Consider the following 16,188-nt stretch of genomic DNA (forward strand, 5'->3'; position numbering starts at 1 on the left):
CCAGAGATTCTGGAAGGGATAGGAAACATGATTGGGACATTTGTGAAAGTGGAGGAGACCACTAAAAGGGAAAAATACACATCCTATGCCAGGATCTGTGTATATATGAACGTCGCAGAACTGCTATTGGAGTATATCGAATTAGAGTACCATGATGAGATTTGGCAACAACCAGTGGATTACGAGCATATCCCACTTAGATGTTGAAGATGCCACGAACACGATCACCTTATTAAATAATGCCCCTTGAATGCATCTGGAGAGGTAGCAAAACAGGGGAAGGAGGAACAAAAGGAGATAGAGCCAAATAGGGAAGATGGCGAAGGGTTCATGGAAGTTCTTACTAGAAGGAAATCTCAAAAAGGATCAGTCCATATAAAATCAACTGTAAAAACAATAATCAGAGAAAACCAAAACAATTTTGGAGTACTACGGGATGAGGAAATGGAATTGGAGAAGGTAGCCAATGAAGAGGAACCAGGGGAACCTACAAAAAGGGCAGTTGAAAAAGACATGATTCAAACTATAGTAGAACAAGAGAAAGGAGGAGAAAACCTAGGAACTCCCCAAGACCTATCCGAAACGGAAATAGACCCACAAAAGGAAAAAGGAAGTGAAGAAGAACAAGTTATGAAGAGACTTCTACAAGAATGGTGTCATCTGGATGAAAGATTCATCCTAGAAGAACAAAAACAATTATACAAGGAAATGTTCCAAAAATACAAGGGGAAAGGAGGGACAACTGCAGCAAATCAACCAGAACAGTTAGGAACACAAGGAGGACAAAGCATGGAAGCGGGAAACACTAGAAAGGTAGGGAGGAAAATAGGGAGAAGACCTATGAGTGAAACCATCCAAGTAGTTGGAGAAATATTAGTCAACTCAGGATAGGTCATACCTCTATCAAAGGTATTCCAACAACCACTTAAATTGTTAAAATGATAATAACAACATGGAATATTAGAGGGTTAAACAGTAGGGGGAAATAGAGATATCTAAAGGACAAGTTGAAAAGAGACAAAGCCAGTATAATGATTATTCAGGAAACCAAAATAAGTGAACAGAAGCTGAAGGAAATAATGCAGAGATATCAACCCCATTACGAAGTAATGGGACACGATGTTGTAGGTAGTGCAGGAGTCTTGGCAATTCTTTGGAATATAGTGGAAGTCCAATTTCAAAATTGGGTAAGCTTGCCTCGAATACTCTTAGGAAAATTCTAGAACATAGGTTCGAATTAATGGGTCCTTCTCACTGGAGTGTATGGTCCCCATCTAACAGGAGAACGCAGAAGCTTCCTCCAGAAGGTAGGAACACTTTGAGGTTTATTCCCAAATTTACCTTGGATAGTAGGGGATGACTTTAACATGATCACTACCCTAGAGGAAAAATGGGGGGGCGGGCGGTTTAAAAAGAACATATCTGGACATGGAAGCCTTTGGTGATATGATATTGGAACAACGATTGGTGGACATATCTACCACTAACGGGATATACACATGGAATAACAGAAGAAGAGGTACAAACCAAATCGCTTCAAGATTGGACAGGTTCCTACTATCTGAACAAATTCTTAGTAGAGACATATTTCTTGAAGCAAGGAACTTACCAGGAATGGGTTCAGATCACTGGCCTATACGACTAGAAATTGACATTAAGGGAATCCCTAAAAGACACCCCTTCAGGTTTGAAGCTTTTTGGCTTAGGGACCAAAATTTCATGACAAAAGTGGAGGAATGGTGGAACCAGAGCCAGCAAAAAGGTAGAAGAAAAATGCAGACATTCCAACTAAAATTAAAAGAGCTTAAGGGGAAAATCAAAAAATGGAACAAGGAAGAATTTGGGAATATATTTAAAGAACAACAACAATTAGACCAGAAAATGGCAACCCTTCAACAAGAAATAATCACAGAAGGACAAGGTGAGGAAAGAATTGAGGAAGGAATATTAATAAGCCAAATAGAAGAACGAAGAAAATAGGAGGAGATTTTACGGAAACAAAAATCAAGAGTGAGCTGGCTTAGAGAAGGAGAAAGAAACACAAAATATTTCCATCAAGCCATGATCCAGCACAGATAGAGAAATTGAATTTTTTCCATCACCAATGAAGGAGGAAGACGTTTAAACCAACATGAGAAAATGGAGCAGAATCTAGTAGATCATTTCAAAGACCTCCTTACAGAACCCTAGGTCAACAAAGGAGCATCTATAGAAAGGATTTGCAATGAAATCCCTGAATTGATCACTAGGGACCAGAGCTTAGCCCTCATGAGAGCTATAACCCTAGAAGAAATGGAAGAGACTGTGAAAGGGATGAAGAAGAATAAAGCTCCAGGACCAAATGATTGTAGGATTCTACCAAGAAGGTTGGAAATTCTTGGGACAAGACATTCTGGAGGTAGTGAAAGAATCACGTCGAAATTAGAAGGTATGTCCTGGTCTTAACTCAACCCTCTTATCTCTCATTCCCAAAAATGCTAACTCAGAAACTACCTAGGGCTTTAGACCCATAGCTTTATGTAACGTAATTTACAGGATCATTGCCACATTGATAGCCAAGAGACTAAAGCCAATTCTGTCAAGTATTACCTGTCCAGAACAAAATGGGTTTGTGGAAGGAAGACAAATATTGGATGGCCTAGTAATCTCTCAAGAAGTAGTGCATTCATTGAAAATCAAAAAGGAAGTGGGAATGATGATCAAGTTGGATCTCTCAAAAGCTTATGACCGTCTGAAATGGGATTATCTTAAATTGGTTCTAGCAGCATTTGGTTTCAACAATAAATGGATTAAATGGGTGCAATATATGATTGCCACACCAAACTTCTCCATCCTCTTAAACGGAACTCCAACCTCGACATTCAATGCCACAAGAGGGCTGAGGCAAGGAGATCCTCTATCTCGTTTCTTATTTATCATAGCAGCAAAAGGACTTGGCAGATATATCAAGAAAGATCTGAGAGAAAGGAAAACTAAAGGGTTAAGACTTTGGGGCAACAACCTGTCGATCACGCACCAACAATTTGTAGATGGTATTATGCTTTTTTGTGCAGTCTCTCTAAGATAAGTAAAGAGAATTAAAAAGATTCTTGATATTTTCATGGAAGCTTTAGGTACTCAAATTAACAAGGAAAAATCTTGTAAATTCTTTTTCAACACACCGGGAAATGTTAAATCCTTTTTGACAAGAATTTTGGGCTTCCACTCTGGAGATTTACCCACAAAGTATTTAGCGACACAACTAGCCCTAAATCCTCTCAGGATGGAAAATTGGAATCATACTATAGAAAAACTCTGGAATAGATTGGCAAATTAGTCCTTTCGAACCTTGAACATAGCAGGACGAGTAGTTCTTCTAAGATCAATCCTACAAGCAATTCCCATTTACCCCCTGTCGGCAATGGCGGTTCCAAAGGGGGCATGTGCAAAAATGGAAAGGATATTCGGAAAATTCCTCTAGGGAGGACCACAACAATAGAGGAAATGGGCCCTAATACCATGGAAAGGCCTGACAAAAAAAAAGGCAGAAGGGGGACTAGGGTTAAGTGATCCATACACCTTGAATCAAATAATGGGAGCGAAACTGTGGTGGAGATGGATGAAGGGAGGAGGAGACCTATGGAAAAGAATCTGGACGCAAAAATACAACATGCCCACTAAAATTGAAGACCTATTAAGACTGGAAGAATCTCCAAGAGGCTCTACAATTTGGAACTTCGCCAGTCAAAACAGAGATATAATCTCCAAACATGCATTCTGTGAAATCTAGAACAGGCAATCAGCTAAATTCTGGGATGAAGCCTCGCAACAGAGAGAAAAATTGAAAGAATTGGAAGGCCTTAGGAATACATGTCAGAGAGCAAATGAGGAAGGAATGAATCATGTAAAAGATTACTGACATGAAGGAAGACGGGAGGAAACCTAGAGAACTTGGAAGGATCTAGAGGTGTGGGATAAAAGCATAGATTCTGAACAAAGAGAGCTATACACAACATAAATGAAGTCTAGGAGAATAATCATTCAAATAGGTCTAGATATATTAAGATGGGGTAAATCCATGACACGAGCCTTCACAATTAAAGAATCCTACCATCTAACCATGCAGTAAGGGCAAGAGGAAAATGCTTCCATATGGAAACAAATATGGCAGAGCCGCTGGTGGCCAAAGATAACCATGTTCTTATGGTTGGTTGGAAAAAGCCGTATCCTAACATGGGACCAGATTCAGAAGCATGGAATCTATGGACCCCCTAGATGTTGCTTATGCAAGCAAGCCCAGGAAACTCAGGAACATCTGCTAAACTCATGCCCTTTTGCCCAGCAACAATGGGATAAAATCAACAAGCTATTTGGTAAGACAAACAGAGATCCTCAAAGCATAAAAGAAACTATCAATCAATGGGGACGTGGCCAATTCTTGAGCCCAGTAGTAAGAAGAGCCTGGAGTTTAACAATGGGCTTAAATATCTGGATGATATGGAAAGAGAGAAACCGAAGGATATTTCAAGACAAAGAAATGGCCCCGGAATTGATCTGGAAAAGAACCCAAACTCACATAAGAGAAACTATCTTAACGAAAAATTGGAATCAAGAAGACTGGGAAACAACTCCGGAGGAAGGTAAGATCCTAACATACCTCAATCTAGAACAAGGAATGGTTCACCCCCAAAAATATAAGGATCTAGTAACGACTATCAGTAGCCCGGACAACTTTAGATGCCCTCAAGATAGCTTCATCAAACTTAATTTCGATGGAGCCTCTAAAGAAAATCCAGGGCCAACAGGATTTGGTGGCATTTTTAGAGACCATCAAGGAAGGACAAGATGGGTGTATGCAGACCATGGAGGCATTATGAGCAACAACGAAGTAGAATTAACAGCAATTCACCAAGGACTAAGAATAGCGATAAGAAATGGTTACAATAATTTGGAAATAGAGGGGGACACAAAGATAGTGATAGAAATGCTAAGAAAGTTGAATAATGGAAAGGACTGGGAAATAGTAGCACAAAGTTGGAGGACGGCAGTCCTGATTCAAGACATGGAAGTGCTCATGAAAAGAATAAGCTATAAGATTATCAATCATACTAGAATAGATGGCAATAAGGCAGTAGATTTCCATGCTAACTGGGGATGTAATGAACAAAGGGGGAAGTGGATAGTATATGGCTGATGCATACAGATGATCAAAGGTGGGAGTCCGTCAAAGAAATTATCAACGATGACAACAATACGGACACGATCTCAAGGAAATAGTTACAAGTGGCCCTTGATCGGGATGAGAGATGGGAAGATGATGTGGGAATGGATCGTGGAGGGGAATGGATGGCAGTGTTGGCCTCCCAACATTCCCATAATAAAACAGGATGTGAGGGAGGCATGCAAATGGGATAGTCGCCCGAGGAATAGAGCTGACAAGGGAGTGGGGGAAGAAACAACAGAAATTGACGGAACTGGATTGATTAGACGTGGGAAGGTTGATAGAATGAAAATAAGAGAGGAGAGGGTAATGAGGTTGGTCACAAAGAAGCGAAGGAGGAAGATAGCAGGAGCGAAGGACAAGATAGTTTCACCAGTGGCAACGCACAGGTCTGGGTATGTTTTTGTAAAGACAAATCCTATAATTTTCTTAATTGTTGATAGTCTGATGGAAGAAGAGGGAGAGCTAGGATTATCAGAGAAAGGGAGAAGTATATCAGACGAGGTTAAATCCTTTAAAGATAACAGTAAGGAAGAGGAAGGAGGGTCAAAGGAAAATTCGGGGAAGGGCACAGAATGGGAGGAAACCAAGGCAACCAAGGCGAAATCCCTTTAGATTTCTGCAAGGGAGATGATTGGGGACCGCTTGAGGAGGACAAAGAAACAATTTGGGAAATGGGGAAGACTATAAAGGTTACCCAATTATCTGGGACAAGGGGAGGAAATATTGAAAGCAGTCTTACCAGGGGGAGAAATTTTAGTATGGAAGGCCAATTTAGGGGAATGGCTACTTAGGAGAGGAGAACAAATGAAATGGTGGAGAATATAACCTTCTTTATTGGACAGTATACACAAGCGACAGTAAGAGGAAAAATGGCGTGGACGGGATGGGGAAGGGGGCGTGGTGGAAGGGGCCGGTCTAACCAACCTGGCCGCAATAATAATGCAACCTCTTCGACGGCCCCACAGAGACGCAGCTAGAGAACAATGAGGAAAACCATCCAGGAGGCGGAAAGGGCATATAGAGAAGGCACAGATGAGGACATACGCAGACTAATTAAGGAGCTGGAGGAAAATGTAATGGAAGACGACTCAGAGCCAGAAATGGAAGAGTGGGGGGACCTCATCCCAGACTCGGGTAACACGAGGGGTCACATGACCCTATATAAATAGGCCTTGCATGTTTACTGGGTGTTGAAACGCCTACTGGCAAAGGCGCTGGAGCAAGTTGCAGGAGAAATGGCGGAACTGGCCCAAGGCATGCCTAACATGAAAAAAGAAATGAAGAACCTGCAAATCACCATGATCATGCAAGATAGTAAGCTAGATGAAATCCAGCAACAGCTGAGGTAGCTCATTCCAACACAACGAGTAGAGGTGATACCACCCCTGGGTGGTCAAGAATGACCCTTAAGCTGAGCTGCTACCTCCATGGCTAGATTTTGAGGACAATATTTCATCCTTTTTTCCTATTTTCATGACTACTAGATATATGTTTAGTTTTTTCTATTGTGAAGTATAGTTAGCATGGATTGATAGACTTACCCATTTTTGTTACTGGATGGCATATTTTAATTTGAGGTGGCCAACAGACTCGGTTTCCCATTTGGGTGGGTTGAGGCCACCAAAACGATGTATATGGCTTAACCTAGATTTATATGAATAGAAAAAGAAAGGCACTACCTCAGCTTACAAAAGAAAATTAATCGACAGATCAAGGTATTGAGGTCAGATTGTGGGGGAGAATATGACACAAAGGCATTCCATTATTACTGCAAACAACATGTGATCAAAAGACAGTTTACAACCAAGTACACACCACAGCAGAATGGTGTAGCAGAGAGAAAGAACATGATAATTATGAACATGGTAAGAAGCATGTTGAAAGGCAGAAACTTGTTTAATGAGTATTGGGTAGAAGAAGTTGCATGTTGTAGAAATTTCACCTGTAAAACAAACCAATATATGCAATTTCCTAAAGCATAATACTTGTTCTACTTCTACAAAACATCAAACAGAAGCGTAATCGAATTCATGAGAAACATCAAGTAGAAACATGCATAACTGATCAACAGAATTAATCACACATAACGCAAGATATATCTAGGGGAAAGCACTAACATTAAAACCCCAACAATGTATTATCAATCAAGTGGAAATCCTCTTCACAATACAAAAATAATTAGCTCTCAAGCTATTCAGTTCTCAATGAACTATGAAGATATGAAGATGTGTCTCATGAACCAACCAAGCCTTGTTTATATAGGCTTTGCCTATGGTCCTTGCATAGTTTTCTTAGGAAATAATAGCAAAAGCATATGCTATTAATTCTAACATGCCAAAATTAACCAATGGTCCAACTATGCAATCCTTGAGGACACTAGTTCCTCAACCATGCAAAAACTACTTACCAGAAATAGCCAAGCATCTCATAGTACATTGTCCCACATCTTATTCAACTACTTCTTTGACATAAATGACATGAAACAGTTATCCATGAGTGAATCCTATGTTATCTAAAATAATAGTTGTGACATGCATGCAAGCATTAAAAAACTATATTTTATTATTTTAACAACTTGTTAAAATAATCTAACTAGACTTGATTAGTTAGAACTAAGTCAACTAATTCTCTCATTATAGAACTTATAGTTTTTCCCTCAATCAATGGAGGAAACTCGTGCATGCTCACAAAGACTTCAAATTCGAATTTCCTTAACTAATTAACTCAACTGAATTAATTAATTAATATTTCCAACTGCTGTTAAGAGCAAAATTAATTTTAATTCCTATAAATAGACTAGGGACTACTATAAATAGGAAGGGACCTAGAAATTCTATTTTTAGAAGTTTCACCTCTCACCCAATGTGGCCAATGACCTCACTAGCCAAACTACTATTTTTAGACACGCTATTTTTATACATGCTATCTTTAGCAGGTCTATTTTAGCACATTCTAAATTTAACATTTCTTGTTGCACATTTTTCAACACATGTTATTTATGTGATCAATAGATCTCCTACAAAGAGTGTGATGAACAGAGTACCAGAACAAGCATGGTCAGGTATGTATTGCAGCGTCTCTCATCTCAGAGTATTTGGATGTGTAGCTTATTCACATGTGCCTAAGGAGCGAAGAGGCAAATTGGATGATAAAAGTGAAAAATTCATATTCATTGGTTATAGTGAGTAATCAAAAGCTTACAAATTATATAACCCTGTCACAAAGAAGACCATAATTAGCAGACATGTTGTGTTCAAGGAACAAGAGTCATGGAATTGATCTGTAGACAAAACAGTTGATGCACAAGTGCCACTGATGGAAGAAGATGATGTAGCAGAAAAGGAGCAGCAATAATCATAGGTGAAGACACCAAACAGAGACACACCAACAAGGACTCCAATATTTTCAGAGCAGCATGGATCCTCAAGCAGATCAACAGATCAAGATTCTCCTAGCAATCAATCGGGTGATGAATCAAGCAATGGTAAGAGAAAGATGAGAAGTTTGAAAGACATTTATGATGATTTGGATGTTAATTCAAATTTTGCATTGTTGTCATTCCAACCTTCTTCGTTTGAAGAAGCAATCAAAGATGAAAATTAGGTGCAAGCCATAGAAATTGAAGCTATTGAAAAGAATGAAACATGGGATTTGGTTGATTTACCAAAGGACAAAAATCTCATTTGTGTGAAATGGGTGTACAAGACAAAGTTGAATGAGAAAGGTGAAATTGATAGATTTAAAGAAAGACTTGTAGAAAAAGGATTATTGCAGCAACCGAGAATAGTCTTTGGAGGAACGTTTGCTCCGGTAGCCAAATTGGATACTGTAAAAGCAATTCTAGCCACAGTAGCTCAAAACAAGTGCAAAATATATCAGTTGGATGTGAAATAAGCCTTCTTCAATAGAATTCTAGAAGAAGAAATTTATGTGCAACAACCTCTAGGATATGAAGTTGAGAGTAATGAAGACAAAGTTTACAGGTTGAAGAAAGTGCTCTATGGACTGAAGCAAGCATCTAGAGCTTGGTATAGAAGAATCAACACCTACATGATTAAGAATGGATTTTGCAGAAGCAACATTGAGCCTACCTTATACACAAAGGTAAATGAGCATGGACAGATTTCGATTGTTTGCTTATATTTTGATGACATGATTTTTACAGGTGATTTTGACATAGATGAATTTAATGAAGCCATGATGAAAAATTTGAGATGATAGATCTTGGTCTCTGATCCTTCATCATCCTTGCCTAACTTTGTACCTGTTGCAACTGGTGTACCTGTCCCTACACCAATTGCAACAGGTAAAAAGTTAAGCAAGGATGATGAAGGATTAGACGTCAAGCCAACTTTATTCAAAATATTTTTTGGTAGCCTCATGTATCTCACAACTATAAGACCAGATATCACGCAAGGAGTTATTTTCATTTCCATATTTATGGAGACTCCGAAAGACACACCTTGGAGTGCAGGAAAATGAATTATGAGATACATAGCAGGAACTAGAGATTGTGGCATAATGTATGCAAGCATAGAAAAGAAAGAATTGATTGGATACATAGATAGTGATTTTGGAGGCATTTTGGATGATAGGAAGAGCACTTCTAGTTTTGTGTTCAAGCTTGGGTCAAGTGTGATTTCATGGGCATCTAAGAAGCAGCCCATTGTGACACTTTCGTCAGCAGAAGTAGAATATGTAGCAACAACATCAGCAGCATGTCAAGCAGTGTGGTTAAGAAGAGTACTTAATGGGCTCAAGCAGAAACAACAAGGATCAACAACAATATATTGTGACAACACCTTAGCGATTGCACTACTGTGTTTCATCAGAAGAGCAGGCATATTGATACTAGATATCACTTTATTAGAGAACTTGTGAGAAATGGAGAAATTCACTTGAAGCCTTGTAAATCTAGTATCAATTGGCTGATATATTTACTAATTCATTAGCACAAGATGTGTTTGAGTTTCATAGAAGAAACTTGGGTGTTGTAATCCTAGCTAAGACATAGACTAGCAGACATGTTTGAGTCTTCATGAGTCCTGTTTTAGTTTAGCAGTCATAACTAAGGTGGAGTGTTAAAATAATATAATTACTCCTGCATGAGGAGTTAGCTAAAAATATAGAGTCAGTTAATCTAGTGATTTCATGATTGAGTGTTTGATTGTTGAGTCAAGTGAGTTAAGTGATAGACTACTTTGAATGCGAGATTGCATGTCAAGATATTTTAGGCAGTTAGCTAGTTGGAAAGGGTTTAAATACCCTTCACCGGGATCATTATAATCATATGTTTCGTGTGATCAATAGTAGAGCAACAATTCATGTTTTATGTGTGAATTGTGTTTTTTCTTCTTTTCCTTTCTAACAAAGTTAACTCTCAAAAGATTAAGTGTGTTAGTCATTTCCTTCATATTATATTAAATATTGGTGCAATGGAGGATAGGGAGAAGACATGGGAGTTCATGGATGATTTCATGCAAAATTAACCTATTTTGGCAGAAGGAGGAACAATAGTGCCTCCTTCTTTGGTAGGTCAAATGTTGAGACTGTAAAAAGATTTATTGGCTAAGGCGCAAAATCGGAGGAAGAATTGATCTGAATTTAAATATGAACACAACAAATTACAGATATAACCATAAACACATATATGCAACAAAAATCAAACTTCGTTTCATTAACATCAAAGAACTGAAATATGCTTATACACATAATGGAAATAAACTAGCTCGATCGATGGTAGCTTATCCCTAGGAAAAGATGTGGTGGCTACATGGCTCTGAATTACAATGAGACTTGAAGGCCTATTTATCATTGAGAAATAATGGAAAACCCTTAACATCCAAAATCCTAACCTTAGGAGATGAAACAACAAACTATGGGCCCCGTTGGGGTAAGTTGATACATCAACTTCCCGAGGTCATAACTTTCACATACGATCTCTATTTTGACGCACATGATATCCAAGGATTACAAATTCTTATTGTGAATACTGGCTCTGGAAGTTCAGGACCCGAAAAACTGCAAAAAATAGTAAATTGTGCTACAATTAAGGAAATTAAAAATTTGAAAGAAACAATTGTGGGGGTCCAAGTGGAATAGGTGGGTGGTCATCAATATCCACCTAGATCAAGAACAATAATATGATTACCATATGGTCATGTTAGGGAGGATCCCAAGCCCAATACCTTAACTAGGGGCTTAGGGACTTATCTTAGAGCAGGGTTAGAGGAATATTTAGCAAAGAATTCTCAGAATAGCAAAGCCCTGTCTACATCCCCATAGGTTGTTTTGGCTGAATCAGGATAGGAGGAAATACATAATTGGGATCTGAGGCCATTACAGGAGGTTGTGTTTCATAGTCGGAGTCACATGGATAGGATCATCATTGTTGCAAACAATTTGGATAATGTGAACTTGGATCCTTATGGTGAGTATTGGGAATTCCCTGGCATGCATTTACCCATCCTTAGTAGGTATTCTAGTGTTGTGCAAGAGCTTGTGAATATACTACCTGAAGGGAGTATAGTGTACGATGCTAATATTGAGAGTATAGCTTGCAGAAGTGAAGTGGAGGGAAGTGGAAACTATGTGTTGTTGAAGGGCCTTGGTGTTAATTTTGAGGCTCATCACATGATCCTCACTCTTTCATTAGGGGTATTGAAGTCTGTCATTAAAAATTTCAAGAGGAACGATGAAAATAGTGACATGGATCAACAACCTCAAGACCTTGTGTTTCATGGCTTAGAACCACCCCTGCCACCCCAGAAAGCTAGATCAATTTGTAACAATTTCATTCATTATCATATTAAATTGATTTTAAAACTGTGACATTATCATGATAAATAATTTGATTTTAAAACTATGACAAATATTTTACATGTTGTAAACTATCTTAAAAATATCTAAATTAAGATTAAATTATACATATGACAATGTTGTATAATATGCATTCCTATAAAATATAATTTAAATTTATTTATTCAAACAAACTTATATAATATTAAATTATATCTATATCTTTGGCCATTCATACCATATTTTAGATAAATATTTGAGTCCATTTATTACAAACAACTCATACTTGTGAGTGTCAAAACATAAATGAAACAAGTTGACATAGCCATTGTGCTAGAAATGAGTTTTGGGGTCCTCATGACAATCATAAATACACAGCCAATTGACTTTCTACTCACTTGAATTGAATTTAGGGTCATAGATTTGTCCATTAACTGAGTTGTTTATGAGAAATTCGCAATCCATTTTTTCTCGAAAGCAATAATTGTCCAAGGTCATCAAATAAACAAATATGCAAAGATATGTTGTTGTAAAATTTAAAGCCAAGAAATCATGTTGTTGCAAGTATATGCATGCACATCCATACTCTCGTGGGGATATCACATTATATTGTAATTTCCCTACTTTGAGTTTGGATTTGCTTGAGCTTTGTGGTACATCTAATCAGAAATGTACTGAGGTGGAATGGACCTGTTAATCAGATCGAAGGTCATATATTTTCCATTATACACTAGAGGGTTTGTGATCTGTGTGTGACAAGCTACATATGGATTGATAATGTGGAACCCTAACTTCCGACACCATGAACTTTTTAGCATACAAATATGTTGATCCTCTATCGCGTCTGTATTAACAAAATGTATCAGAATCAAAGGCAAATCCCCAATCATACAAACCCATGTAAGTCAAATCAAACAATTTGCAATACATACCGTTACTAGTTAGCAGAGATCCAAAGTGAAGTGGTTGCCGAACCAGAGGTGCGCATGCCTTGATATCCACCCAACATATGATATGCTCAACAACCATAATGGGTATAGTTAAATTGAAAGGTATAATGAAATTTACAAATGACCAATAAAATGTAAACGTTTTTAGTATTTTTGTGGCTCACCTGTCCTATGCCTCCTTCACATTGTTGACTTGGGTTCGAATCACAGAGAATATACATAAAACAAGAATATCACACATGCAGGAGCAACTCTGGGACAAAAACATAGTGAGACGGGGACCCCTACACACCTATAGCTCAACAATGAGGAGGACTATAGCTTGTAGACACAAATTTATACAAGCAAATCAAATAGAAAACCCCCAAAATCCAGGGAAAATCCAACCCTACCCTCGATTTCCAAGAATGGTAGAGGGTAAAATAACCCCTAAGCAGTGCCATTCCTAGAAATCGATGCGATTCAAGTAAATCTGATCTCCAAACTAGGCAAATTGGGGCTTGAAGTTTTATTTGCGCCTATTTTTCATTGGCTAAAATATGATAATTATTTATTTTTTAAATATTTTTTGACTAACTATACAAAAGGGGTGTAATATAAAAAAAATCCCCTCCAAAATATAAAACCCCTTAAATTTTGCCCATGGGCTAAGATTCGCCCCTAAAATTTTCTATAACCATGTATTTGTAAAATGCTAAATTTTTTGGAATATAAAATATTTATTATAAATAATATTTTAGAGCTTATAAACATAATTAATTGTATAACAATTTAAATAGGGATAGAGATATTAAAATGAGTGAGAATTATATTCTTTTAAATAACTAAAAAAGATATCAACAAAGTTTTAAAATTAGCTAGAGTAGCTATATAAATCAAATGTTTAGTAAATGCTCACACATATCAAAATATTTATTTTATGATACATATAATATTTCGAAAATTAAAAAAATCATAAAAATTATGTGAATTAAAATTTAAAAAACTATAAAAGAATAGCCATTGAGATGCTCCTGAGGCATTGGAAAATAGCTTTAATACTCTGGGTCTCTCAACAAATCTAGTATGGGGATGGACCTAATTTGTCCTGTCACTTGCATGGAATGGCATCAGAGTGAGAAGAGACTCAAACAAACTCATGTGGAAAATAGGCAAAGAATGTATGGACTTCTTTGATGGAGCCAAAATTCATGTTAGGGGTGTATGCGGAGCACGAGTTGCATTTGACTCGAAAAATCATCACACTTTTCTTATTAGCCTTAGGCTAATGTCTCGATATAATCATAAAGAAGAATTAATTGGGATTGGACTTGTCCTCGATTTTACAATGTTCGGGAAGGTGAAGTGCTTACAAAGTTTTGATGATTATCAAATGGTTATTGATCGGTTCTTTGGGATCGATACATTACACACTTGGCCTTAAATCCTTAGCAACAAAGAATTTTCCAATTACAAGAATTTTTGAGGAGTTGGAGGTATCACATATCCACAGGGGACACAATGTTAATGTGGATAGAAAATAAAATGAAACATTACTCTAGCCTATATAGGACATTTAGTGATTACAAAAAAAATGTTGATGTCTTTAGGGTGAATACCAACAAGATTTTATGAAATTGAAGGTGTTTGTAATCATTGAGACCTTGCATGTTTTTTCATGTTTCATTGTTTTATGTTCTGGATTGATAGAATGTCATAGCTCTTAACATACATGTCCAAGTTGTAATTGAACACTAATTCGTATACTTTGATTTCAATGAAATAGCAAGTATGCCATTTTTTTCCATGGGGAAAAAATAACTTATAACTTTAATTTAAGCTATTCCTAATAATAATTATAAAAGAATTAATATGTGAGATATGTAACAAGTTTCTAACTATGGAGATTCACTTCCACTTTATTCTTAATCTGTAAATAGGATTTGTTACAATATTGTGGCTTACTAATACCACATGCTGGAAAAACCATAACTCATTTTCATTTAACATTTTTTTTTAATTAATCAATTTAATTAAAAGGGTTGGGAATTATTACTTTTAAGATAAATCTTAGGATTTGATTTGAGACTATTACGAAAAATATTTTAAGACATTATGTAGAGATTAAATCTCTACCATTGATCTAATAATTATTGATAATTATATTAAAATTTTAAAAATCCTATTTTAACACAAATACATCATCTAAATTATATTAACTAATTACATATATAAAATAAAACTATCTCTAATACATAAAAATAATATTAACAACTTTATCAATTTTATTCATTATCATATTAGATAATTTGATTTTAAAAAAAAATTACATTATCCTAATAAGTAATTTGATTTTAAAATTATGACAAATACCGTACATATTATAAACTATCTTAATCCTGTACATATTATAAACTATCTTAAAAATATCTAAATTAAGATTAAAATATACATATGGCAATTTTGTATAATATGCATTCCTATAAAATATAATTTAAATTTATTTAGTAAACTTATATAATATTAAATTATATCCTATAAAATAATAATAATTTATTTTTTAAATAAGGTTTTTAATTAATTTATTTTATTATTTTATTGTAAATATTTTTTTATGCTATTTTGATTAAATACTTTTTAAGATTCAAATAAAATAAATAAATTTGAATAAAATATTTTAAATATTAAAATATATTTAATTTTAATTTACATTTATATAAAATTATTTCCAATAAAAAAATCAATATAAATATATATAATATTTAAACATTGTATTTATATAAAGTTATAATATGTTTCAAATTTTATATATTGATTTTAATTTATATTAAAGTGAATATAAATTTATATGTGTTGAATTATGAATTTTAGATCACAAAAGAGTGCTCTAAAGAAATTAAATGCCATATTAGAGTTAAAAAAATGTGTCTCCTATTTCTTATTTTTGCGGCACTTACATTGATAGGCTAGAAGAGTGTTTGGAAACTATGAGATGCAATGGCCCCGAGCTCACTCGTATGGTCATTACTCTTATCCTTTATGTTGACGATATCGTTCTTCTAGCTAGAAGCCATGATGGTCTCGACAAGCAGCTTAAGATCCTCCATGATTACTAGTTGAAGATGCATTTGATAGTTAATACTTACATGACTAAAGTCATGATAATTATATACATAAAGATCAATCATGGTAATTTCATCTATGATAACAATTACTTGGAGCAGATTTCTTCATAAAAATATTTAGGTATTGACATTC

The 16,188-nt window shown here is 35.9% G+C and overlaps 1 protein-coding gene across 1 annotated transcript in view; it reads left to right on the forward strand.

The window, feature by feature from the left end:
- Nucleotides 1-6,186: 6,186 nt before the first annotated feature.
- Nucleotides 6,187-16,188, forward strand: part of LOC149182939 (uncharacterized) — a 29,989-nt gene continuing 19,987 nt past the window's right edge. Inside the window, exon 1 of the mRNA XM_089414733.1 lies at nt 6,187-6,337. Within this exon, the coding sequence (XP_089270859.1) occupies nt 6,187-6,337 (151 nt within the window). The remainder of the gene's footprint in view (nt 6,338-16,188) is intronic.

The sequence above is a fragment of the Pinus tabuliformis genome, chromosome 3_2 (assembly GCF_031772625.1).
Source record: "Pinus tabuliformis cultivar Carrire ecotype Pingquan chromosome 3_2, CPIR1, whole genome shotgun sequence".
Classification (NCBI taxonomy): Eukaryota; Viridiplantae; Streptophyta; class Pinopsida; order Pinales; family Pinaceae; genus Pinus; species Pinus tabuliformis.